The following is a 27,566-nucleotide window of genomic DNA, read 5'->3' on the forward strand; positions in this document are numbered from 1 at the left end:
TTTGTTGGCTTCCTGTTTATTTGACATCAAGTTTAAACTTGTTCTCACTTTCTAGGTGCTGCATAAATCTACCCCTGCTTACATCGCAGCCTTTGCTTTTCCCTGTTCTCCTGCCCTACGTTCTGTCTCTGCTCCACTGAATCTTTCCACTCACATCTTTTATGGCCCTTTTTGTCTGGAATGACCTCTCTTTGTGGCAAGCATCTTCACTCTCTGCCTTTTAAAATCTCCTTTCATCTAATTTTCATGATTTACCTCTGAAGTTATTTGCATATCCTTCCTTGCCCTAGCTTATTCCGAAATTTCTTCTTTCATGCTGCATACACGTTTAATATTTTTTATTTATTGTAATCCTCATCCTTCTCTTCCCTTTCTTTGTCATTTCTTTTCTCTCTCTCCTGCCTTGAAGAGCTTACATTCTAAAGCAATCAAATGTTTTTATTTGTTTGAAGTGCCATGCATACTAAGAGCACTATATAAGTATTAAACAATTCTCCAGCCTGAGGACTTCTAGAGAGGTGGGAGTGAAATTTGGGGAGCTTGGAAGATTCTTTCCCTGCTTCTTAAAATGTGAAGGGAAAATTCATTATTTTCCGAATAGAACATTTTTTATAGAAAGGGAATTTATTACACATGCTTACAGAAGGTAATGTTTAATGGAAAGATTACATGGATATTGTGAAATGTAAAAATAAAAATGTTGTGTTCTGTTTATACCATTTAGGAGAATGACCATATCCAAAGTTTGAAGTTTTAAAGGGAAAAAGTAAAATGAATGTTTACTTAAGGATTTATATTCCCATTCTTTTATAATAGAAATTTGCTAGTCGTCTGGTTATTGTTCCCGAAAGACTACATGAAGAATGACTGTAAACTCTCTAATGGTGAAAGCTTATGGCTCATATTCTTATTGTTGGAAACTATTTTCTTCTTTGAGAGAAGAATTCATTGTGATGCTTATACAATGGCATGATTACAGAATTATTGTGGACTTCCAGAAAATTTGATATGTCAATATTTCCCTTTAGTACTTTGTACAATTCTCAGCAATTTAATAAACTGGAGGATGGGAGGTTTTGAAACATTAGCTGCAGTTCTTTTTTGGTGTCCTGTGGTGGGGACCCCCCCCACCTCTGCCAAATCCCCACCAGACCACGATTTGGTTTGCTTACAGAGTCCTTCCCTGTTTGTGGCACACAGGGGATTCTCCAAAGAAAACAAACAAAAAGGTTCTTTTCTCTCTCCCTCCCCTGAGACAGGGGTAATCAGAGTAAAAAAGAGACAAAGGTGGTCAGTCTCTTAGGCAGTCTTTTTTGTCATCCCTTTGGAGTTTGGCTTATCTGCAGGTATAGCGTCTTTAATCAGGGTTAGGATCTGCCTCCAGCCCCTTCTTTTGGGTCACTCCTGCTTTAAACCTGGTCCATGCAATCTCAAGAGTCGCAAAGTCTGTGACTGTCTTCTTCTATATTGATCTATCCCTATATCTTGCAGTCTCTGAGGTACAGCAGTCTTCTTCCTAGTCATCATCCCTTCTTGTGGCAGGCTTTGCCTTTTTAAGCTTTCTCTCTCCAGGCAGAGCAAACCTTTCTGGGTGTGCCTGGTTAGTGCTGGCTGAGCCCAGAAGAGCTTGTTAGCCTTCTCTTACTAGAGGGAGGGTGTGCCCCCTCACAAGTCCTAGAAAACTATTGGGCAAGGAGGGATGACAGCAGTAAATCTTCTCTCAACAATTACAGTGTTTAGCATTGAGAAAACCATGATCAAGGTGGTGACAACTACTATATTTGAGCAGCAAAAAGTTCTTGAAGGAAGTTCTGAAGTCTTAAAGATAAAACTGTTATAGGAGTATGAGACAAGCAGTATAGTGGTGAATGAAAGTCCTTAATAATTAGCCGAGTAACTAAAATGAGACTGGATTTCACATTCAGATACAAATTCTCTGCATGATGGCTGCCCTTCGTTTACAGTCAACTCACTGAAATACTATTCTAGTTGATTGTGATTAAAATCTCTTCAGGTCAAAGAGCCCTTTACTCAATAGCCTTGCTATTGCAGCTGATCAAGACACTATTGTATACAAGTACAATAGGAATTTGGAAGTTGCTTTAATGGTTTCAAAGAAAATGGTGTGTGGTTTTAATTTTGATCATAAAGTTTCAAATTAATGTTAATTAAATTAACAATTTAACAACTAAACTCTTGTATAAAACTTTCAGCTGCAACTTGTAGACAAAAGTTAACATCTAACAGTTAATTTCTTATTTCACTGTACAATTAATTTATCAAATATCTATTTTGTTCAAGAGAGCTTTGCTTATTTTCAGGCCTTAAACAGTTTGATGTCTTTAATGAAGCTTATGGGTTCCAAACATATCAGTTCAGTGAGAGTGAAGATGATGACTACACTGAGAACAGGCTTAAGATACAAGGATGACTTTCCAGAGTTATGCTGCAGGTGAATTGACAATGTATTCAGAAAGCAACTTATTTCAAATTCTGTGTATGAGTGTTCTGGTGTATACCTATAGCTCATGAAACGAAAATTATTTTAAATATTTAGTGTTTGCATCTCATGATTCATTTAAAATGCCCATATACAGAAAAGAATATTTATTTTTTGTTGTTGTTTTTCCTTTTCATTTAGATCGTGGGACTGTTTTGTTCGATGCCTGGATCATGCTTACCTTGGCTCCCTACTCAGTCATGTGATAGTAGCTTTGTTGCCCCTCATACATGTCCAGCCAAAAGAAACTGGGGCAATATTTTATTTTCTCATAGTTGAGAACAGGTATTGTGACTGGAGATATTTTCCATGTGCCTTAGTGGCTCAAGTATGATAGTGGGAGTGGTAGCAACACTTATATTAAAGTTGTCTAATAATGGTAGGATTTTTTTGTAGTGGAAAGGTGTTTTTCAAGAGTTCCAACACCTCCATAACTTGCAGCAGACTTTGAAATTTGGCAGGGGGTGATCCTGTGAGATGTCTTTATGTTGGCCAAGCCTTAACAAATTTTCATGAAGTCACGTTTCAAACTGCTGAAAGATTTCCATTTTCCTGCCTGTGTATTTATTAATACAGCTTGTTCCTGGCTTGCTGCCAAAAGCCAATGATCATTCCATTACTACTGCACATACACTGCCCCATTGTCTTGCCTCTGTCATTTTGTCTATGGCATGCTATGACAATGGTGGTCACCCCTGTTAGTGCTGGTTTCCCCCATCAAACTGTCCTTGGACTAAGGGGAAGATGTACTGGGCTGGGAACCAAAGGACCATGAGTTCTAGACTTGTTTGTTCCAGTCAAACACATTAATAATTCTGTGCCCTTCACAACCATGTTATTGAGAATGGCCTCCTATCCCACTGAGAGGTCATACAAACTGGGAATAGAGTCCAGGTCTCTAACTTGATAGACCCAAGTCTTAGTAATTAGCCATAATGTATTTCAGAAAAAAATTGAAATGTTGCCTATAAAACAGTGGTGGGCAACGTGTGGCCCACAGGCCGTACGCAGCCCATCAGGGTAATCTGCTGGTAGGCCACCAGACCCTTTGTTTACATTTGCATGGCCGCTCGCAGCTCCCAGTGGCTGTGGTTCGCCGTTCCCAGCCAGTGGGAGCTGCGGGAAGCACTATAGGTTAAGCAATCGTTGGAGAACATTGGTTTGCTATATTGGGTAGATATGTTTTATGTGTGTTTTCCCAGAAGGGGAAGCAAAACAAAGCTAGATTATTCTCACCCTTCTCCCCGTTCCCAGGAGGAGGAGGAGAGCTGCACCTCTCCGAGGGTATATCTACACTGCAGCTGGGAGTGTGCTTCCCCACTTGGGTGGACAGGCAAGCGTTAGCTCTGCTTGAGCTATTTTTCTAAAAGTAGCAGCGTGGTCTGGGGTAGCACAGATGGCATCTCAGACTAGCTGCCTGAATACATACCCGCCTAGCTGTTTAGTGTACATACTCAACAGCTAGCCTGAGCCACCACCCGTGCTACCGCTGGCTACACAGCTATATTTAGCACACTAGTTTAAGCAGAGCTTGTGTGTCTGTCTACCCGAGCTGAGAAGCATGGTCCCAGCTGCAGTGCAGATGTACCTCGAGAGGGATTGAGTGATGGATGGAGAGCTAAAATGCTCCCGCAGTTGGAAAGAATTGTTTTTTAAGAGACCAAGTTGATTATGGGAGGGAGAAAGAGCACTGTACTAATTTGTACTAATTTCTTTATCTTTGTAATATTTATTTAAAAAAAAACATTATTAGAGATGCAGTACAAGACTTTCTTCATGAAATATATTTTCTGCCTGACCATCCTGAACTGAAAGAAATTCAAATAGTACTTCAGGAATATAGAAAGGTACAGCTTTAATATTTTTATGTACCAAAAGAATTCATGATATAAACCTAGGTGTGGCAATATAGTATTGTATGTTATACTGATAATATATTATAGGTGAGATTTTCAAAGCAATCTAGGGGATTTAGCCCACACATTTTCCCTTAATTTTAATTTAATGGAAAATATGTCTCTAAATCCCTTACTGTTTTGAAAATCTCAACCATTGTGCTTCTCTTTGAAGAGAATGTGTGTTCACAAAATGGCAGGTTAATAGGGTAAAAATCTAGATATATGCATGTGTAAATTTCTTAATTGAAATGAAGCATTATCCTTTGGACAGTGCAGGACACTGGAAACAGAAATAGACTACTGGATTCAGTTCCTAGCTCTGCCACAATTCTCTGTATGATGTTGGGGAAACTGAAGTTAAGTTACTTGCCCAGCTATACAATGGAGATAATACTTCCCTACCTCCGCAGATAAAGGAAAACTTGGTAATATGTACCACACAATAGAGCCAGATTCTCATTGATACACTACTCTGGGAGTGTAATGTAAGAGTTAATATTTCTAAATATTAACTTTTGACTTCCCTGTATCTTATGTGCTTTGTTTAATAGTCTTCCTAAGCATTACTCCTTACCAGCTTAGCTTTTAACAATAAATATCCTGTTAGAAAAACTACCACTTCAGAATATGAAATCCTAAACTGGTCCCTATAATATATCATCTTATAAGGATGAATACTATAAAGAAAACCATTGCTTTTTTGCCCTTGATCCAAAATAGCCGAAATTTGTTATTTGCAGGGCACACTGCAGTGTCTGTTTTTTTTGCCTCGCCTTGGAAAGGCATTACAAGATGTGTGTGTGTGTGTGTTGGTGGGCGGGGATGGGAGGGTGGAGGAAGAGGGGAAGACCTACTTGTATGAAGAGTGACTGGTAGGAGGAGTGAGCTGGTTAAAATAAATAGTATTTCATTTGGTAATGTTATATTCTTGGCAGGATGCTCAGAGCCTGTGTATGGGAACTCTTTAGTGTTCTAAATTGAAAGAAAATAAAACTAAAAACCTTCTGTCAATATGACACCTTTTATGAGAACAAAATTAATTTAAATGTGTTTTCCTCCCACAGTGAGCAAACAAAAAATTATGGGCTATGGATATGTGTTTAGGAGACTTCTACTTTAAAAGGTGGCTGATGTGTATTTTCTCATGTTTTTGAGGTGCATTTTAACCATGTTCCTGATGTGGTTAATCATTGTGCTATATGCTGTGTATTTTTGTTCAGGAGTCCTCCAAAAGCACTGACCTGCAGACAACACTACAGCTATCCATGAAAGCTATTCAGCATGAGAATGTAGATGTTCGTATCCACGCACTGACCAGTCTGAAGGAAACCTTGTATAGAAATCAGGTATAAAAAGCTGTTACGATGAATGCAGTTAAAGATGAACTGTGATACTGTCTGGACCAACAGTATCATTTTCCTTTATCTTGGGATGCTGTTTTCTCTTACAATAAGCAGCAAAGTAGATGAGGTAGCTTTGTGTTCTCAGTTTACCCATATAGATGTCCCTTGACTTCAGAATGGGTAAGGTGGTAGGTTCCCATCTAACTTTCTCTTTTAACAGGGTTTTCAAACCCTACTTTTTGTGTGGCATCCTTGCTGAATCAGAACTGAATGAGCAGTTCAGAAGTAAACACATTCTCTTCTTCTGGTGCTAGCCCATCATTGCAAGAAATAAGTCAATCCAGAACTGAAGAGGGATTTTGTAATGGGACTGTCACTGGGAAAAGTAATCTGCTATTTTTTGTTCTCTGTTAAAGCACTTCCTGGTTTAGCAGGCTGCATTAACAGATCCATCATCAACCAGCATCAATTGCAGACTCTCAAATAGATTTTATTTTTTCTGTAAGAAAAAGTTTTCTTAAAATCTAATATGAAGGTGTCTGCTCCTCAGCTTATTGTAGAACCATAGAAATGTAGGTCTGAAAGGGGCCTTGATAGGTCATCAAGCCCATCCCTTGTGCTAAGACAGGATTAAGTATTATCTAGACCATCCCTGACAGGTGTTTGTCTACCATGGTTTTAAAAGCCTCCAGTGACAGAGATTCCACAACTTCCTGTTGGATCATATTAAAGAAGTTCTGTATTAAAATCACAAATGAGTTTGATTCCGCATAGTTTAAATTCCAGGGTATTACTAATTAAGAGGTCTCTTGGTTTTCAGTACTGTTTCTCTCCCTCTGTGTGAAACTTGCAAGCTGCTAATTGTGTTAGTACATTCTAAGACAGAGTCTGTTCTCAAAGCAATTCACAGAGAGAGAGACTCAAAGCAATACTCTAACAGAAACAGCACCCAGAGACTCCCCGCCCTTTTGTTGTATTAACAATTGTGATTAAAATAGAGATAGAGGATGTATGTGGATGGATGCTTGGTGTGGATAATAACTGAATGATCAGGGAGGTGCCAGCCTAAGAATCCAGTGTCCATCGGCTGAAGAAGGCGTCAAGTGGAAATAACCAGAGGACCCCCGGAGGGCAGACTAGAATCCACCCAACAGCCTCAAGAATGGGAGAACCAAAGAACAAGATAACATCTAGCAGCACGGAGCCGTCAGGAACGTGCTATCTGCTGATTGATTCAGCAGCAGCATGATGAAGCAATTCCCATAGACTGGGATAGGAAGAAATTCCTATAAAAGGTGAGGGTGAGAAAACCTGGATTTGTGCTGGAAATCACTTTAGATAAGCTATTACCAGCAGGACAGTGGGGTGGGAATAGGTATTGTTTCATATTCTCTGTGTATATATAAAGCCTGCTGCAGTTTCCACGATATGCATCTGAAGAAGTGAGCTGTAACTCACGAAAGCTTATGCTCTAATAAATTGGTTAGTCTCTAAGGTGCCACAAGTCCTCCTTTTCTTCCTATAAAAATAGACTCTAAAAAGTGAGAACTTTGGGGTCTGATTCTGCAAACCAACTTCCAGGAGCATCAGATGAGCATCTGACAAGGCCCTGCTCCCTCCTCATGTCCAGGCCACCTGGCCAGTGGCTTGACATGAGCAACTCTAAGGCTGGTAACTATGATAACAACCTTGCAGAACCTGTGTGTGTGTGTGTGTGTTTGTATGAATGAATGTGTGAATAAATATGAGATTGAATGGAATGTTATAGCTATAACTAACTGCTTACTATGATTCTTTCTGTATTCACAATAAATGTGGTATTTTGCCTTTTTCCCTTTAATAAGATCCTGCTGGTTTTTATTTTATTGGTATAACATTCCCTAGGTAATTTGTTCTAGTGCTTAACTACCCTTACAGCTGGGAAACTTTTCCTAATGTGTAACCTAAATCCCCCTTCCTGCAATTTTAGCACATTACTTCTTGTCCTGTCCTCAATGGTTAAGGACAACAATTTTATCATCCTCCTCTTTTTATAACAGCTTTTTAGATACTTGAAAACTGTTATCATGTCCCCGCACTCCTCAGTCTTCTCCTTCATCTAAACAAACCCAATTTTCTTCAAGAGATTTTACATGTGCATCCCCATTCTAGGTGTGTGCATGCCCTGAGCACAGCCGTCAGAAATTTTTCCCTCAGTGGTACCCATAGAAACGGCTCGACCATCCTTTGCTGCCATGTGTTGGATAAAGCGCCTACGACCTCTCAGTTCCTTTTTACTGCCTGTTACGGTCGCTGGAACTGCTAGCTTGTAAAAGTAAGGATCTTTCAGTGGTAGTTGTCATCCTCTTTCTGAATACAAAAAGAAAAGGAGTACTTGTGGCACCTTAGAGACTAACCAATTTATTTGAGCATGAGCTTTCGTGAGCTACAGCTCACTTAATCGTCGTCCGATGAAGTGAGCTGTAGCTCACGAAAGCTCATGCTCAAATAAATTGGTTAGTCTCTAAGGTGCCACAAGTACTCCTTTTCTTTTTGCGAATACAGACTAACACGGCTGTTACTCTGAAACCTTTCTGAATACAGTTAGTTATAGTCAGTTTTAGCTCATTTTAGTGAAGTTCTGTAATGTCAGGGTTTTGCAGAGTTCTTGTCCATTCCCTGGTGCCAAGGCATGCCTTGGTCACTGGGCTTTAAGCATTGTGCCTTCTGCCACAAGACTGTGCCCCTGAGCAACCTGCACTCAAGCTGCTTAAAGTGCCTGGGAGAAGCTCATATTGAGGACCATTGCCAAATCTGCAAGGACTTTAAGCCTTGCACAAAGAAGGCTTGAGAGGCCATACCTCCTCATTGCAGCAGCACTGAGACCTCCATCGGAGTCAGGCCGGTCAGAGTTGACACCAAGCCTTGGTAAGGAGTGCTCCTCCTACTGTACCAGAGTCCCAGCACCAATCACTGTCCACAGTGCCTAGAAAAAGGCATAAGAAACAGCTGGCCGAAAGGGCTGATCCCTGGCACCAAAGACTGCCAGGCATGAGGATCAGAGTAGAGCTTGATCTCAGCCAAAACACTTTTCTACTACATAAGTTGTCACCGTTGATGCTGGCACCTATGCAGACAATGTCAAATCTGGTACAGGAAGAGCTGTCTACATCTGCAGCACAGCGAGGTACTAATGCTGTCTCAATACCGACCACACTGGAGGCGTTTGCTGCTGCCAGAGACTTTCTCTAGCTGTCAGTATTGGTATTGCGGACAATACAGGAGTCGATGTTATTGGTGCTGGTGGACAGGAGGGAACCCGCTGTATCCTTCCATAGTTCGGTACTGTGCCCTTCTATACCATCAAAAAGGAAACTGGTTATGCTTGCCACAGTGTGGACATCTCCACCATGGCACTGGACTCTAGCACCGGTCAGAGTAGCACCACCGTGGTCACCGGACAGAGACTCATCATGTTCTGAATTGGAGATTGGGTTTTACTCCTTCCATCCAAAGAGCTGCTCTCCCACTCTTCCAGGCATTTCCACTTGTTTATGGTCCCGGGCACAGGAGTACCATCGAGTGGTTGGCCAGGAGCTCACTGGGGACCTAGACTGGTCCACTGGCCCTTTTGGAATCTGTGGGGTTTTCCTCCAGTTTCCAAGGTTTATTCTAGATGCTTTTATTTGGTAGCCTCGGAAAGAAGGTGGCATTGTCCCATTGAGCAGCATGTGATCTGGATTCTGGTACCGAGTCCAGTACTGAACAACAAGAGACGGCTCAACGAAATCTAGCTGATGCAAAAAGAAAGGAAGAGCTTCCATGGCCAATGCTGGCCGCCTCCTCTTCTCTGGACAAGGAATTCTCAGGAGTGGTTATGTTGCCTCCCTCGGATGACTATAAAGCTCCCCAAGAGTTGTTGAAGAGGGTGGCCTTAAATCTGGGCATGTAGGTGGAGGTAGTGGAAGAATCCTCCCATAGCTTAGTTGACATTATAGCTGCAGCAGGCCCTTCAAAAGTAGCCCTGCCTTTCAGTGAGGCCATTATGGACCCTGTTAAGACCTTGCAGCAGATCCCTGCATCCCTCCCCCTCGCTTCAAAAAGGGCTGAATGAAAATACTTTGTTTCCACCCAGGGTTATGAGTTTCTTTACACTTATCTCTTCCCCTTCCCCCCTTCCCTCCCACAATCCCTGGTGGTATCCGCTGCCAATGAAAGAGAGAGAGACAGAGTCGTTAGGGTGCAACCCCAAAATCAAAAGACTCATAGAAATTATACTTGTTTGGTAGGAAAGCTTATTCTACCAGGCGGGTTACAACTCAGAATTGCAAACTAGCAGGCGCTGCTGGGCAGGTATGATTTTGATATGTGGGACTCTATGCAGAAATTCAAGGACTTCCACAAGAGACTAGGCAAGAGTTCTCCTCACTAGTCAATGAGAAAAAAAATCTGATGAAGGCTTCTTTACAAGCTGCTTTGGAGGCGGCTGACTCAGCAGCCAGGTCCATGGTTTCAGCAGTTGCCATGTGCAGGAGTTTATGGGTACAGTCCTCAGGACTCCTGCAGGATGTCCAGCAGATACTTCAGGACCTGCCTTTCGAAGGAGCTTCACTTTTTTCAGAACAGACTGATGTAAAGCTTCATGATCTAAAAGACTTGAGAGTGACTCTTAAGTCCCTTGGTTTGTACACCCTAGCTCCTTCAAGGAAGCACTACAGGCCTCAACAGTCCCTCCACTACTCTGTCCCAGCTGCCCATCAGGATCTGCAGAGAAAGAGAAGCAGGGGTTTAAGGCATAGGCCACCGCCCCCTTCTACTTCAACGTCAATGCCTGCCCCACCCAGACATCCAGGGGGTTCTAAGTAGGCGTTTTAGTGGGACACTCAGGGACGCCATTCCAGTTTCTGTGATGCCAGATCCCGTTTCTCCTTTACTTACAAACTGCCTTTTCCTTTTCCTCAGTGCGTGGTCATATCACCACGGACCATTGGGCATGATGGAAGTGGATACACCCTCCATTTTATTTCTACCCTTCCTTCTTAGCCTCCCTCCCCATGCCTCCTCAGGAACCCCTCTCACAAAAGCTTCTGGTCCAGGAGGTTTAATCTCTCCTTCATGTGAGAGCCATGGAAGAGGTTCTGCAGAATGTAAGAGGGAAGGGGATCTCATCCCATTATTTCCTAATCCCAAAAGCCAAGGGAGGTCTCAGACTGATTTTAGACCTGCATCAACTAAACAACTATCTCAAGAAAATAAAGTTCCGCATGGTCACGTTGGCATCCATTATCCCCTCACTGGATCCCAGAGACTGGTATGCCGCCCTCGATTTAAGAGATGCTTATTTTCATGTATTGCTTTATCAAGGACACAGAAAGTTCTTCAGATTTGCAGGGAACCATGACACCACCAACTGATGGTCCTCCCATTCGGCCTGTCTGCAGCTCTGCGGGTGTTCAGAAAATGTATGGCGGAAGTGACGGCTTTTCTGAGGAGGTTAGGGGTGTAAGTCTACCCTTATCTAGATGACTGGCTAGTCAACGGTCAGTCCAGGGCTCAAGTAGTGTCCAACATTCGACTTATCCAGATCATTTTGAATTCTAATTTTGTCCTGCAAAGCACTCGCGTACTCTTAACAGCTTGGTATTGTCCACAAACTAAATGTACTCTCTATGCCATTATCCAAATCATTTATGAAGATACTGAATAGAACTTGACCCAGGACGGATCACTGCGGGACCCTATTCTATATGCCCTTCCAGCTTGACTGTAAGCAATTGGTAACTACTCTGAGTATATTTTTCCAACCAGTTGTGCACCCACCTTATAATAGGTTTCTCTAGGCTATATTTCCCTAGTTTGCTTGTGAAAAGGTCATGTGAGACAGTATCAAAAACCTTACTAATGTCAAGATATATCACATCTGCTGCTTTCCTCCGTCCACAAGGCTTGTTACCCTATCAAAAAACGGTATTAGCTTGGTTTGACATGATTTGTTCTTGACAAATTCATGTTAGCTGTTACTTATCACCTTACCTTCTAGGTGCTTACAAATCGAATGTTTGATTATTCTCTCCGTTTTTGGGTATGAGAGTTAAGCTGACTGGTCTGTAATTCCATAGGTTGTCCTTTCCTCCCTTTTTATAGATATTTGCCCTTTTCCAGTCTTCTGGGATCTCTCCTGTCCTCCATGAATTCTCAAAGATAATCACTAATGGCTCAACCTGTTCCTTGAGTATTCTAGGATGTATTTCATCAGCCCCTGCCAACTTAAAGACCTCTAACTTGACTAATTGCTGATCTACATTAGAAACTTTAATGGATTCAGCTATGTCCACTGAGCAATGTAGCTAAGCCAACATATGTCCTAATGTAAGCAGTGTTAGACTGATGGAAGACTTCTTCCGTTAACCTAGCTACCCCCTCTGGGGAGGTGAATTTACTACAGTGATAGGAGAACCCCTCCCATCAGCATAAGGAATGTCTATACTTCAGCGCTACAACAGCGCGGCTGCAGCTGTGCCACAAGAGTGCTTCAGTGTAGACACTCCCTAGGCTGACAGGAGGGGTTCTCCTGTTGGCATAGGCAATCCACCTCCCTGAGAGGTGGTAGCTAAGTTGATCAACCTAGCACTGTCTACACAGGGACTTCAGCCAGCTTAACTACGCTGCTCTGGGATGTGCATTTTCAAGCCCCAAGTGATCTAGTTAAGACAACCTAATTTTCTAGTGCAAACCACTGCCATAACTTAAGTCAGCCCTTGCCCTGCTTGCTACCCCTGAATGCCAGCCTTGGTTTTATATGCAGAAAGACAGTTGTGGCGCAGTTGGGCTGTGGAGTTTTTATAGCATGTTAGGGGGGGCCTCAGAAAGAAAAATGTTGAGAACCCCTGCCTTAAGTAATTCTTAACTTGTTATTTCCCTATTTTAGCTTCAGATCCTACCTGTTTTATGTTTGTCATTCGTTTACTACAAACCTTTTTGGTGGCAACTTAAGCAAAAAGGGCATTTAACACTTCAGCCCTTTGCTGCATTTTCTAACTCAACCATATTGTGCACAAGTACAGTTACAAAGTGGTTGATGGATGAGAGAATGTATTTTCATATATACTCACTAATGCCAGAACTATTTACAGATGGGCATGAGTAATATCAAGGCATTTCCTCTAATTTATGAAGCCAGATAAGAGATTGTAAGTTGTCCTTATGTGTTATGACTTTTGTTGTGTTGATACATTAATAAATGGCTGTCAGATTAGCTCTCTTTTGTGGTGGAATATTGGGCTGTGTTATTTCTCATTAGGACAAATCATTCCTGTAATTATGTGCAGTTGTGTGGTTAACAAGTTATTTAACAAAATTAAATAGATAAGAATAAGGTTTAAAGTAATGTGTGGGACAGTATCTGTTTTGTTTAATGAATTGGAGCCAGGCTTTACAAAAAGGCATTGGGCCTCGTGCCATGTCCTAGCCCCCACAAATCAAATTTTTGTTTCTACAGTACCATAGAAGTGTGTAATTCTTTATAGATAATGAGTAGGAGACAAACTGGGGGACAGATCCTGTGTCTCTTAGTCACATGAGTACTACCATTTACTTCTGATGTGAGTAAGCATTGCACGTAGACGATGCAAGAATTGAGCCATAGATTAAACAAGACAGGCAGGAGATGACAAAGGGTTATGGAATGGTGAAATATGAAGGAAAGATTATCTTTTACTGTTGTTTCCCCATAAGGTAAACTTTGCTATATCCACACTTATAATTGATTATCTGTTTTCTTTTTTTTTCCTCTTTCAATTTCTTAGGAAAAATTGATAAAATATGCAACAGACAGTGAAACTGTGGAGCCAGTCATCTCCCAGTTGGTAACTGTACTTTTAATTGGCTGTCAGGATGCAAACTCTCATGCCCGACTGCTATGTGGAGAATGTTTAGGTGAGCTGGGAGCCATAGATCCAGGTAGACTGGACTTTTCAACAAGTGAAACCCAAGGAAACAATTTTACATTTGTGGTAAGGAGCATTACATTGGAGTTTCTATAATATGATACTGTGAACTTTTGAAACTGCAGTCAGAAGAGAAATGTTGTGTTGAATTAAATAGTTGGTTGGGTAGTGAAATGTTGCAGAATGGCACAAATTGAAAGCATCAAGTTTTATTAAAAGCTGTTAATTGACTTAAGGTAGGTGAATCTCAATACTCGTCCCTGGTGGTTCCACAAAATGCTCTGTTAAGACATTTAAAATAGAGTTCTTGAGAGACTAAATCAGTTTATAATTCAATTAAAAACAAAACTCGGATACTTTTTCAAATCAGTGACATAACGCTGGTGTTTCATTGTACATATAAACATTTCTGAGTGTCAGAAAACTGTTATGCTTCAGAGCAATGTCAACTCTGAAGGATGCATTTATAAAGTATTATGCAGGGACACAGCTGTGCAGCTCTGGGTAACCTTAATTGGAGTCATGAGGCTCAGTCCCTAGGCACCATTTTGTAAAATTTATGTCTAAATATGAGACCAGTGGAAAATGTGATGAACATTAAAATCAATAATGTGGTTTAATGGAAGTAGAATGACAGGGAGTGTATGGGTTTTTTTTTTTTAAATATGAATGTCTTCATTATAAAATTTGTGGGTGGAGAAATTTCCTGAAAATTAAGCTCCTGGCACTATCTAGAGCTAAACAATGCAGACAGCTATTTTGCAAGTTACTTGTACAGAAATATTATCTCAAATATGGACAGCAGACACTTTCTTTGTCAGTCACTCACTTCCATGAGTAAAGATTTCGATTTGTGCTATATTTTATAGTGATTTTGTAATAACTAATTCCATTAGTGAGGAATTGTTCAAGCACTTCATTTAGGGCTAAACCCTAAGAGGTGCTGAAATCATTGGGTGTGGCAAAAGCTCAGTAGATGCTCTGCACCTTTCAGGATTTGACCATGAATTGAAAGTGAATGTACTCCTCATGGAAGTGAAGGACTAATAGTACTGGCTTGATTTAATCATGGTGTGGGCAATAGTCACCAAAACTCTCAAAGTACCTCAGTCCTGAATATGTTTGCTATTCCAAACCTGAGGCTATTTTATAGAGACTTGCAAGTCTGTCAGTATTGTGGTAGTCTTGTGATGTGTACAGTTTGAGATGAAGACAATTCAGCAACTAATTTTCAATCCATTTCCCCAGAAACTGAAAAATTTATTCTCTCACTGTGTATTGCGTAGAGCTTTTTTCCCTTCAGATCCGGATTTTCTAAAGGGTCTAAGTGAGTTAGGCCCCCCAGTTCCCTTTGAAAGTGAATGTGAATTGTGGGCCAGATGTCATCAAACATCAGCCTCCTTTCTCATCTAAACCCAACTTGAAACCAAAGTAATAGACTAAAGTTCTTTCTTGAGACAGTAGCCAGCCTGTTAAATAAATTTGATCTTTTGTTTGTCACTGAGGCTGGAGTGGAGGATCCAAATTTTGGCCATGGATTATTAATGGAACTAACCAGAGCATTCATGGCTTATGCTGATAATGTCCGTGCTCAAGATTCTGCAGCGTATGCTATTCAGGTAAGGCAGCATGTTTGTTAGATCATCTGTTTTTATTATTGAGTTTTTTCTTTGTTACACTGAAATGCGGAATCTGTTCAACAAACATTTTAAAGGAACATATTTATATATTTGATCTTTCTGATATTTCACTTAAAATATTGGTGGGCTTAGTATGTGATTCAGGAAACTGTAGGAGTTTTTAACTCCTCAATCCCATATGGCTACTAGAATTCTGAGTAATTTGCCATTCTAAAAGATGGTATTTCTGTTAATACATTTTTAGGAATTACTATCCATCTATGACTGTAGAGAGACAAACACTGACTGTCCAGGCTCCAGGCTTTGGAGGAGGTTTCCTGAGCATGTTCAGGAAATACTGGAGCCTCACTTAAATACACGGTATGTGTCATTTAAATAAATCTTTGGAGTACAGCTTTTAAAATAAATCTTTCTCCAAGTTAGCAATAATTAGGTTTTGTTTATGTGCATGCCACTCTTGCTAACCTCCCTGGAAGCAATGTGCATAGGTATAAAACTCAAATCTCGCCCTATTCTTTCTGCATAATGCTGACTTGTCTCTCACTTGAATATTTAAATCCTTCAGTGACTTGCAAATCACAAAGGAAAATATTCTGTGCACAGATAACACATTCAGGCCTGGCAGTTTGTCCTCCAAAGTGAGATTTTAAAAATTGCTATGAAATCATCCCTATCTCTGTTTTTCATTAAAGTACAAGTATGGACTCCAATAGGATTCAAGCCTTTTTAGATACTGTATGCTAGAGATTTTTTGATCCTTATGAAAACATAGAAGCTAACTTCAACTCTCTTTCCTGGTTACTTGTGGATTGTATCCTTTCTTCCACATAGGAAAACAATACCTGTTTACTAAATTTGGATTTTAAAATTACAGATACAAGAGTTACCAGAAGGCTGTAAACTGGTCTAAGATGAAGAAGCCAATTTACTTAAGCAAATTAGGCAACAATTTTGCAGAATGGTCAGCAACCTGGGCAGGTTATCTTATAACAAAGGTAATTGCTATGAGTGTGCTTTATGTATTTGAATGAAAAGATAACTGGTGAGCTAGTATACTAATATGTGTGTGGAGTATATTTAGTCTTAATCAAATTCTGTCTGTTAAAGAAATGAGGAAAAGCTATGGGCAAAAACCTCACTTAGGCCCAATTAGATGAGATAATTAGTGCGCTTAACTTCCATTGCAATCAGTAGAGGATAAGAGTGGTAGCCGTTTTAGTCTGTATCAACAGAAACAATGAGGAGTCCTTGTGGCACCTTAGAGACTAACAAATTTATTTGGGCATAAGCTTTCATAAGCTAAAACCCACTTAATCAGATGCATAGAGTGAAAAATACAGTACGCAGTGTATATATATTACAGCACATGAAAAGATGGGAGTTGCCTTACCAAGTGGGGGTCAGTGCTAACGAGGCCAATGCAATCAAGGTGGACGTCGACAATTCCCAACAGTTGACGAGAAGGTATGAGTATCAGCAGAGGGTCACTACAAAAAGTAATTTTCCTTCTGCTGATACTCACACCTTCTTGTCAACTGTTGGGAATGGGCGACGTCCACCTTGATTGCATTGGCCTCGTTAGCACTACAAAAGTAATTTTTACTCTGATATTCACCCCTTCTTGTCAACTGTTGAGAATAGGCTGCTTCCACCTTAATTGAATTGGCCTTGTTAGCACTGACCCCCCACTTGGTAAGGCAACTTCCATCTTTCAATGTGCTGTAATATATATACTGCTTACTGTATTTTTCACTCCATGCATCTGATGAAGTGGGTTTTAGCCCACGAATGCTTATGCCCAAATAAATTTGTTAGCCTCTAAGGTGCCACAAGGACTCCTTGTTGTTTTAGTAGAGGCTAAGGATACTTAGCCCTTTGAGGGATTAGCCTTTTTGATTACAGGCATGATTTTAGCACTAATTACAGCACTTTCTGTATCACCAAGGCACACCCAAGTCCCCATCCACAGTCCTTATGTATAATATGAATTTTTTTGTTGCTAGATCTGTCACTTGTTGTGGAGGCATATTGGCATCACCATAGTTAAGATTCTTTCAAGCTTTTGGCTTTAACAAGATCTTAACACCTCTCTGTAGATTTTAGAAAACTAGAAATGTTAAATACGTTATTAGTTGCCAGGAGCACTAATATCTCAAGTGTTTCTGAGGTAAGATATAAACCTCAAATCTCCTTCTCAGAAATGTAGGGAAGGAAGCCTGTCACCTTTTTCGTATCCCTGTAGTTGCACAATCCCAGCACATAGAAACCATCTATGTTGTCCTTCTTTTACCACCCACACCCATGTCATCATATGTAGGTGATACTTACAAAACTTTGTTTTTAAAAGGGAGCCACCCTAACTACAGCTACAGTGGCTTTTTCTGCTTTCTGACAGAAGAATAGATCTATATCTCCCTTCCCTTGGCATCTTTGTAGGATGGAGGAGGGGGTTCTACTAGTGGCTGCGTGAAGAGTCCTGCTCTCCAGAAACTCTTTGTAGACACAACTCCACAATGGCACGCTAATACTAGTGTGCCAATCCTGAAAACATTCAGCACCGTAGCAATGCTGATGTATTTCCCTCCCTATATCCATAGCTCCCACATACGATAGTCCCTCACTTGTGCTTGTATAAGTCTGATGATCTGTCTATGGTTCGTTGGACTGAGAGTATCAATAAATTGGATGGGATAATTTATCTTCAGCAGTAACAAGAACTGTATTTTTATACTTTGTCTAAGACTTCCAACAATTCTGCTAGCCACATACGTTTTACCTACAAAAACCACTCTTCCTGAAAAATACAGTTTTTGTTACAGGTGCGACATGATCTTGCCAGCAAAGTTTTCAGCTGCTGTAGTATTATGATGAAGAATGACTTCAAAGTGACGATCTACCTTCTTCCACACATTCTTGTCTATGTTTTATTGGGATGCAATCAGGAGGACCAACAGGAGGTGAGATGATGTTTTTCTGTACATTCTTCATAAGAATGAAAATTGAAGCAGCATAACAGTATATTTGAAGGGCTCAATATAAGGAAACAATATAGGTATTTAACACTCTACTGCATGAATAATATAAATATTCAGCCAGGCTTTGAGTAAGTCTTAAAAGTTACTGTTGATAGGTGATGCACCAGCTCCACAGAGAAACTATTTCCTCTGAGTAGTCTATTGTGCTTTGACCTCAGAAGCGGGGAGGCTATGTATCCATTAGGGCTGCAGCAGCATCAGGAGCTAGAGTGGTAGAAGGAGGAAATAGGCATTCCACACCCTGCCCACGGAGTAAATTGGATTGGTGCATCTTCGGGGTGCTCTGTCCTGTAGGGGAAAAAGCTGGTTGGCCACAAGTCCCCCTGTAGAGCAGCATTCATGTGTCTTGTGCCACAACCCTTCTGTGTGGACTTCTTGTTATTAGGAGCCTGTAGCCTGGGTTCCATTTCTGTGCGTGTGGTTTTGGGTTTTTTTTTATTTTTCCTGAGAGAAACTGGAGAATGAATCTGGCCCTTAGTATTGCTATAGAATATGCTGAAGGGAGAAGAAATGCAAGCCAAAATAGGGGAAGAACAGGTTAAAGAATATTTAGAAAAGTTAGATGCATTAAAGTTAGCGGGGCTTGATGAAATTCATGCCAGGATACTTAAGGAACTAGCTGAAGCAATCTTGGAACCATTAGCATTTATGTTTGAGAACTCATGGAGGACAGGTGAGGTCCCAGAGGACTGAAGAACAGGAAACATAGTATCTATCTTTAAAAAGAGGAACAGAGAGGATCCAGGGAATTGTAGACCAGTCAGCCTAACTTTGATACCTGGAAAGATATTGGAACATCTGTTTGTAAGTGCGTGGGGGATAATGGGACTATAAGGAATGGCCATCATGGATTTCTCAAAAACAAATCATGCCAAACCAAACTAATTTTCTTCTTTGACAGGGTTACTGACCTAATGGATGGGGGGAAGCAGTAGACATGATGTATCTTGATTTTAGTAAGGCTTTTGACACAGTCCCACATGACAGTCTCATAAGCAAACTAGGGAAATACGGTCTAGATTAAATTATTATTAGGTGGGTGCATAACTGGTTGAGAGGCCATACTCAAAGAGTAGTTATCAATGGATTGTTGTCAGACTGGGAGGACATATGTAGTGGTGTCCCACCGGGGTCAGTCCTGGGTCTGGTACTATTTAGTATTTTCATTAATGACTTAGATAACAGAGACGAAAGTATGCTTCTAAAGTTTGCAGATGACACCAAGCAGGAAGGGATTGCAAGCACAGGGGACAGGATTAGAATTCAAAATGACCGTGACAAATTGGTCTGAATTCAACAAGATGAAATTCAGTAAAGACAAGTACATAATACTACACTTAGGAAGGAAAAATCAAATGCAAAAGTAGAAAATGGCAAATACATCTCTAAGTAGTAGTAGTGCTAAAAACGTTCTGTGTGTTAGAGTGGATCACAAATTGAATATGAGTCAACAGTGTGATGTAGTTGTGAAAAAGACTAATATTCTGGGGTGTAGTAATAAAACTGTTGTATGTCAGATGTAATTATCCCACTCTACTCTGCAGTGGTGAGGTCTCAGCTGGAGCACTGTGTCCAATTCTGGGTGCCACACTTTAAGAAAGATGTAGACAAATTGGAGCGAGTCCAGAGAGCACCAAAAATTATAAATGGTTTACAAAACCTATCCTATGAGGAAAGGTTAAGAAAACTGGGCATGTTTAGTCTTGAGAAAAGAAAACTGATGGGGCATCTGATAAGTCTTCAGATATGTTAAGGGGTATTATAAAGTGCTGTGATCAGTTGTTCTCCACATCCACTGAAGTCAGAACAAGAAGTAATCCACTTAATCTGCAGCAAGGGAGATTTAGGGTATGTCTACACTACAAAATTAGGTCGATTTTATAGAAGTCGATTTTTAGAAACCGATTTTATACAGTTGATTGCGTATGTCCACACTAAGCATATTAAGTCGGCAAAGTGCTTCCTCACTACCATGGCTAGCATTGACTTACAGAGTGGTGCACTGTGGGTAGCTATCCCACAGTTCCTGCAGTATCTGCTGCCCATTGGAATTCTGGGTTAAGCTCCCAATGCCTGATGGGGCATAAACATTATCGCGGGTGGTTTTGGGTACATGTCGTCAGGCCTCCCTCCCTCACTCCCTCCGTGAAAGCAAAAGCAGACAATTGTTTTGCACCTTTTTTCCTGGGTTACCTGTGCAGACGCCATACCACGGCAAGCATGGAGCTCAGCTCACGGCAAGCATGGAGCTCAGCTCACGGCAAGCATGGAGCTCAGCTCACGGCAAGCATGGAGCTCAGCTCACTGTCACTGTACGTCTCCTGGGTGCTGCTGGCAGATGCTGTACTGCATTGCTACACAGCAGCAGCTCCTTGCCTTTGCGGCTGAGGTGCAATTGAACTGATAGCTGTTGTACATCTCCTGGGTGCTCCTGGCAGACCTCAGTGAGGTCGATCGGGGCTCCTGGACAGACATGGCTATTCTCCTCTTAGAGCACCGAATGGGAGCCAGAAACTCCAGGTCATTCTCTTCTTTAAGTTTCGTCTCCTGGAGATTCAGTCCTGCCTGGAATATCATGCAAGCTGGAGGCTTCTGCCACAGGCTGCTCTCCCAGCCGGCAGGACCGCGCGGTCGCACCTAGCCCAGCCTACCCCTTGCTCCCATGGCTCATGAAGCCTAAACAGTAGTAAGGAGCAGTTCAGCTATAGGCTGAGCAAGTGCAGAATTGTGGTAGAATGTGCCTTTGGACATTTAAAAGCTCGCTAGCGCTGTTTGCTGACTAGGTCAGACCTCAGCGCAACCAACATTCCCATTGTTATTGCTGCTTGCTTTGTGCTCCATAATATCTGTGAGAATAAAGGGGAGACGTTTATGGCGGGATGGGAGGTTGAGGAAAATCGCCTGGCATCTGATTTTTAGCAGCCAGACACCAGGACAATTAGAAGAGCACAGCAAGGCGTGCTGCTCATCAGAGAAGCTTTGAAAACCAGTTTCATGACTGGCCAGGCTTCGGTGTGACAGTTGTGTGTGGTTCTCCTTGATGCAAACCCACCCCCTTTGTTGATTTTAATTCCCTGTAAGCCAACCACCCTCCCTCCTTCGAAATAAAGTAACTATTGTTTTGAAACCATGCATTCTTTCTTTATTAATTAAAAAAAAAAAAAGAGATAATGGACAAGGTAGCCCGGGTGGGGTCGGGGAGGAGGGAAGGACAAGGCCACATTGCTTATTGTAGCCACACTAAAAATCAGACTGTTTGAATGACAGCCTTCTGTTGCTTGGGCCATCCTCTGGAATAGAGTGGCTGGATGCCCGGAGCCTTTCCCACCCTGCAATTCTTGGGCATCTGGGTGAGGAGGCTATGGAACATGGGGAGGAGGGTAGGCGGTTATACAGTGGATGCAGCGGGGGTCTGTGCTCTTGTTGGCTTTCCTGCAGCTCCAACAGATGCTTCATCATGTCCGTTTGCTCCCCCAGCAGACGCTTCATCATGTCCATTTGCTCCCCCATTAGCCTCAGCATTGTGTCCTGCCTCCGCTCTTCGCGCTCACTTAATTCTTTCCTGGCCTCTGTCACTGAATGCCTCCATGCATTAAGCTGTGCCCTATCAGTGCGGGAGGACTGCATAAGCTCGGAAAACATGTCATCGCGAGTGTGGTTTTTTTGCCTTCTAATCTGCGATAACCTTAGGGACTGAGATGATAGGAGGAACATAGAAACATTCTACGCTCTACGATTCTGGGGGGACTGCATGGTCACCTGTGCTGCTGAGTGCTTCTGAGTTCGCCATGCTGACCAAACAGGAAATGAAATTCAAAAGTTCCCGGGGCTTTTCCTGTGTAGCAGGTTAGTGCATCGTAGTTCAAAGTGCTGTCCAGAGCGGTCACAATGGAGCACTCTGGGATAGCTCCTGGAAGCCAATACCATTGATTTGCGTCCGCACTACCCCAAATTTGACCCAACAAGATCAATTTTAGCGCTACTCCCCTTGTCGGGGAGGAGTACAGAAGTCGATTTTAAGAGCCCTTTAGGTCGACGGAATGGGGTTGGTTGTGTGGACGCCGTCATTTTTAAATCGACCGAATGTGGCTAAATTCGACCTAACCCCATAGTGTAGACCAGGCGTTAGGTTAGATATTAGACAAAGCTTTCTAACTATAACAGTAGTTAAGCTGTGGAATAGGCTTCCAAGGGAAGTTGTGCAATCTTCATCATTCAAGATTTTTCAGAATATGTTGGACAAACACCTGTCAGGCATGGTCTAGTTTACTTGGTCCTGCCTCAATACGGAGGCTGGACTTGATGGCTTCTCTAGGTCCCTTCCAGCCCTACAAAACTGTGAGAAGGGAATTGCAAATTAATCAGACTTAACTATGTTTTATAATCTTATAGTTAGTTAAGATGTCTCTACTTGCATGTTCCATTTCTGAAAACTTCCATTGTTTTCTCCGTCATAAACGGCCAAATTCTTCACATGTATGGGGGGGGAGGGAGGGGGGAATATTTTCTCAACAACCATACTTACATCTTGGTCAACAGATCTAGCAGCATCTCATTAACCCCAATAAAAGCACAAATAAAATTAAAACTAGCCACCCCGTGATCCCCTAACCAATAGTTATCTTGTTAGTCATTTTACTTAAGTTAGTGTGTATCTGACTTGTATGGAAGCACCATTTACTTACCTGTATTCTGAAGACACTTAGCTGAACAGTAATCTGTTCTTCATAAAGCTGTTCAAAATGCTTCACCATGTTTCCCGTGTCTTTTTCCATGTACAATACTTACTGGTACACTTTCCTTTTTATCTTTTCTTTTCTATCTGTCTTTAGGCCCTTGGGGCAAGAACTCTATACTGTCCAAAAACACTGCCAACACTTAACAAATGCTGTTACAGTGTCTAATATTTCTAGGTTGATCTCTGTTTCATCTGTTGTCTCTTAATATTTTGCAGACTTTATGATGAAACTAAAAGCTTTTCGATTTTTTTCATATTAACCTCTGTGTAGGTATATGCAGAGATCATGGCTGTTCTCAAACACGATGACCTGTGTACTGGAAGACTGCAGGATAGTGCATCAGATCTGAGTCAATTAAGTACACAGACAGTGTTTTCCATGCTTGATCATCTAACACAGTGGGCGAGACATAAATTCCAGATGCTTATTGCTGAGAAAACTGTTAGTAAGTCAAGCAAAGACAGAGGGGATCTGAAAGGTTAGTAATGTTCTTTGTATTGTATATAAAAGGAATTTTGTATTCTTAAAATAAGCATTTAGACATGTCCCTTCAAATTAGGACCACATATGAATGGAACATCACTGCGAAGATAGTTTGCCAGTATAGCAAACTAACGCTATCCCCTTGCCATCCTCATAGTGTTTTCTAGCTGCTATTTTGAGAAACCTATGGATTCATAAAGTAAGAAACAGATGTTCTAAGACTTCTTCTTTTATCTTGAATTTATTTTTAGAAATCTTTTATAAAACTAAGTTGATATAAATATGCTGCTTTGAAAATCTTAAGAACATGCAGCTAAATTGCTTTTAAGAAATTGATATTGATAGAAGAGAGAAACTTTATTCTTAATTAAATGATTAATTTGGGTGTAATGGATGAACTGAACTTTAATCTTTAATAATAACTTTATAAATGAAACTTGGATGATAAACTTCTTTAACTGTTTTATTCCATAGCATCAAGTGAGGATTATGCAGAATATCAAAGTGTGACACGTTTTCTAGACCTCATACCTCAGGATACGTTGGCTGCTGCTTCCTTTCGCTCTAAAGCATACACAAGGGCTGTAATGCACTTTGAATCATTCATCACAGAAAAGAAACAAAATATTCAGGAGCATCTTGGATTTTTGCAGGTTTTAATTAATTTTTTATTTAATTTAAAATGAAGATGAAAACAGACAGGCCATGTTTAGAGTTGTCAACGCTTAAGGTTTCCCCTCCCTTTGTCTTTTCTCAAAGATTGCAGATGTGGTTAGGCTGTTGCTGTCTGAAGCAGCAATAGACAGTTATCTATCTATCTTCAAGCAGCAAGGGCTGTTTCCCTCTTCTCATCATGTCTGCTTATGTGATAAGATGGAGGAGGATTCTCTTTATTAGAAGAAAACAAGAAAATGAAATAAAAATCTACAATTATCGCTAAAATGGCTCCTTTTTTCAAAAAGACAGGTTTCAGAGTAGCAGCCGTGTTAGTCTGTATTCGCAAAAAGAAAAGGAGTACATCCGATGAAGTGATCTGTAGCTCTTGAAAGCTTATGCTCAAATAAATTGGTTAGTCTCTAAGGTGCCACAAGTAATCCTTTTCTTTTTTCAAAAAAGAGCAGTTTTGTCTTTCAATGAACGTGACCCTCTTTTTAAAATAAATAAAAGCTAGTCATGATTTACATAAATAAAATATTACAATTATGAAACTTTTTAATAAAGTGAAGTAATTTATGTTAAAATAGAGGAAGAGTGCACACTGTGTATATTACAAAGATGAAAAATTAGTTTCAAGCGGCATAGTTAACTTATATGTTAGCTGAATTCCTGTTAGAGTTCACTTCTTCTCATGGTTGAAATTGCCCAATGATTTCCTAGTTTGAAAAATAATCTAGAACACTCCTTCTGTGATGTGTAAGAGTCATATACATTTGCAACTCTGTATTATACAACTTACTGCATAATACAGTACTTTATTTTGTCCTTTGTGCAAGTTGCTTCAAATAAATTTGATATGGTACCTATTCAGTAACATGAGATTGTTGTTATTGAGCCATATGAAAATTAATAACTGAAGTTCATGTGGAAGTTTGGCCAGAAAAAATCTTCTAAGATGTCTAAAGATGTTATTGTTCAGTTATGTGATGTCTTAGAGTCACAACTTGTGACTAAGAACTCTGCTTTGGAGCAGTTTTACATGACAGTTAAGTAACATGCTTGATTCTTAACATATTATATAAATGTCTTGTCGTTGGCCTTTACAGCTGAACCACTGTGTTTGATTTATGTTTTCAATTGTAATATTTTCCATGTTCGAAAAAAGAAATTATATGCTGCTATGCATGAGCCAGATGGAGTAGCTGGGGTCAGTGCAATTCGGAAAGCAGAGCCATCTCTCAAAGAACAAATCCTTGAACATGAAAGCATTGGTTTGCTGAGAGATGCCACAGCTTGTTATGACAGGGCTATTCAGCTGGAATCTGACCAGGTAAAATGAAAGACACATTCTTATTTCATGATCCAACAAAAAGGCAAAAAAATATGATAGAGGCTTAGAATATATATGTAAAATATGAACATGTTCACTGCTGCAATGACTGCAGATGAGTTACTATAAACAATACTTGGAAAACTGGAGCAAGTCATTCTCTAGCTTCCAAACACATTTAATTTAAAAGTGAAATTGAGATGTGTATGGGGGTGTGGGTGTTGATGCAACAGCGCCCCCTTTGGCCAAGTGGAGCATTGCACCGTTTGCTCACTCTGGCAGGGTAGTCAGTCGGTTCCCCTTGCTTGAGTCTGTCCCAATGAGGCACAGGAATTTTCCCTTTATTCTTGGTGGGGTCATGTGGTTACTGGTCCCCAGAGGGTCTGGAAACCTCAGTTCTCAAGTCTCTGAGAAATAGATAGGGGAACTCAGGCCCACCCACTCCACTGGGTTCCAATTGAGGGCCATTAAGCCAGACAGGGAAAATCAGGACTCAACAACTCCTGACGTGCCCTAAGTTCCTTCCTACCTTTCTTGGTCTCTATTTCTGTAGGTTTTTCAGCCTGTTGATCCGATCAGTCCTCTCAGGATTCTGTCTCTGCACAACTTCTCAGCAGCTTGCTGTCAGAGTTTTCCTCTACAGCCTGCTTGCTCCTCTGGCAGCTGCCCTGCCCCTCTGCTTCCTAGCTCTTTTATTCTCCAGCTGCTGTGAGGCTGCCAGTCAGCTTTGGCTGGCAGTACCTGCATTAGCCCCTGGATTGCTGGGCCACAGGGGTATATTACCCCATGACAGTGAGTTTGTCACATTATTGTTCACAACTTTCCCTAGCAGTTCTCAAACATATATACTAAAAAAAACCCCATTTTACTTTCTTCTGAAACACATCTTAGAAATTACTGATATCAGCTGAGATTCTTTTCCAGGGAGTTCTGTTCAAATTTGATTTTTTTGGTGTGAATTTGGTTAATTCTTTTTAGCTGTGATAATTTAATTATTTAAACCTTTTTCTTTTCATGTCATATTCATAACAAGAAAAATCTAAAAGAATAATGAAAAAACAAAATTGATGTACATTCACCCGGAAGCTACCAACATGATATCTCTTGATTATACGCGATGTGTATTTTGATCTATTCTATCTGCATTTCTAGATCATTCATTATCATGGTGTAGTGAAGTCCATGTTAGGTCTTGGTCAGTTATCTACTGTAATCACTCAGGTGAATGGAGTGCTTGCCAACAGGTAATAATTTAATACAACCCCTATTTGAATAATAAAAAGTTCTAATACTGCAGGGGTATCTAGCAGTGTGGAAATAGGATTTTATGGACAAAATGAAAACATTTAAAATTTCTCTAACTTCAGGATTTCAACACTGTCTGAAATACTGCTACTTCCTTTGTGTATAATACTCAGTACAGATAGATCAGGGGTGGGCAAACTACGGCCTGCAGGCCAGATCCAGCCCATCAGGGCTTTGAATCTGGCCTTTGGGATTGCAATCCCCGTGGCGCCATGGGCCCCGCGCCACTGCTGGAAACAGCCGGCACCACATCCCTGCATCCCCTGGGGGAGGAGGGAGCAAAGGGCTCCATGCACTGCCCTCGCCTCCAGGCACCGCCCCCTGCAGCTCCCATTGACCGGGAATGGGGAACCGTGGCCAGTGAGAGCTTCGTGGGAGGTACCCGCAGGCGAGGAAAGCGCGTGGCAGAGGCCTCTGCTCCCCCTCCCCCAGGGGACGCAGGGATGTGGTGCCGGCCGCTTCCGGGAGTGGCAGGGCCAGGGCAGGCAGGGAGCCTGCCGTAGCCCCGCTGCATGCTGTTGCCACCCTGGAGCCGCTCCAGGTAAGCGGCGGTGGGCTGGAACCTGCACCCCGAACCCCTCCTGCACCCCAATCCCAACCCCCTGCTGCACCTCACCCCCTGCCCTGAGCCCCCTTGTGCATCCCGCACCCTTCCCGCGCCCCAACCTCTGCCCAGAGCCCCATGCCGCACCCCTCCCACACCCCACCCCC

At 41.4% G+C, this 27,566-nt stretch overlaps 1 protein-coding gene across 3 annotated transcripts in view; it reads left to right on the forward strand.

Annotated features, from left to right (window-relative positions):
- Positions 1-27,566, forward strand: part of ATR (ATR checkpoint kinase) — an 82,119-nt gene that overhangs the window by 25,301 nt on the left and 29,252 nt on the right. For all 3 annotated transcript variants that reach the window (XM_073359783.1, XM_073359784.1, XM_073359785.1), the window contains 13 exons: positions 2,322-2,452; positions 2,642-2,785; positions 4,254-4,347; positions 5,619-5,744; positions 13,526-13,732; positions 15,172-15,285; positions 15,551-15,666; positions 16,181-16,301; positions 18,126-18,263; positions 23,351-23,558; positions 24,038-24,216; positions 25,386-25,550; positions 26,703-26,794. In XM_073359783.1, coding sequence (XP_073215884.1) covers positions 2,322-2,452; positions 2,642-2,785; positions 4,254-4,347; positions 5,619-5,744; positions 13,526-13,732; positions 15,172-15,285; positions 15,551-15,666; positions 16,181-16,301; positions 18,126-18,263; positions 23,351-23,558; positions 24,038-24,216; positions 25,386-25,550; positions 26,703-26,794 — 1,835 coding nt within the window. The remainder of the gene's footprint in view (positions 1-2,321; positions 2,453-2,641; positions 2,786-4,253; positions 4,348-5,618; positions 5,745-13,525; positions 13,733-15,171; positions 15,286-15,550; positions 15,667-16,180; positions 16,302-18,125; positions 18,264-23,350; positions 23,559-24,037; positions 24,217-25,385; positions 25,551-26,702; positions 26,795-27,566) is intronic.

Source organism: Lepidochelys kempii, chromosome 9 (genome assembly GCF_965140265.1).
Source record: "Lepidochelys kempii isolate rLepKem1 chromosome 9, rLepKem1.hap2, whole genome shotgun sequence".
Classification (NCBI taxonomy): Eukaryota; Metazoa; Chordata; order Testudines; family Cheloniidae; genus Lepidochelys; species Lepidochelys kempii.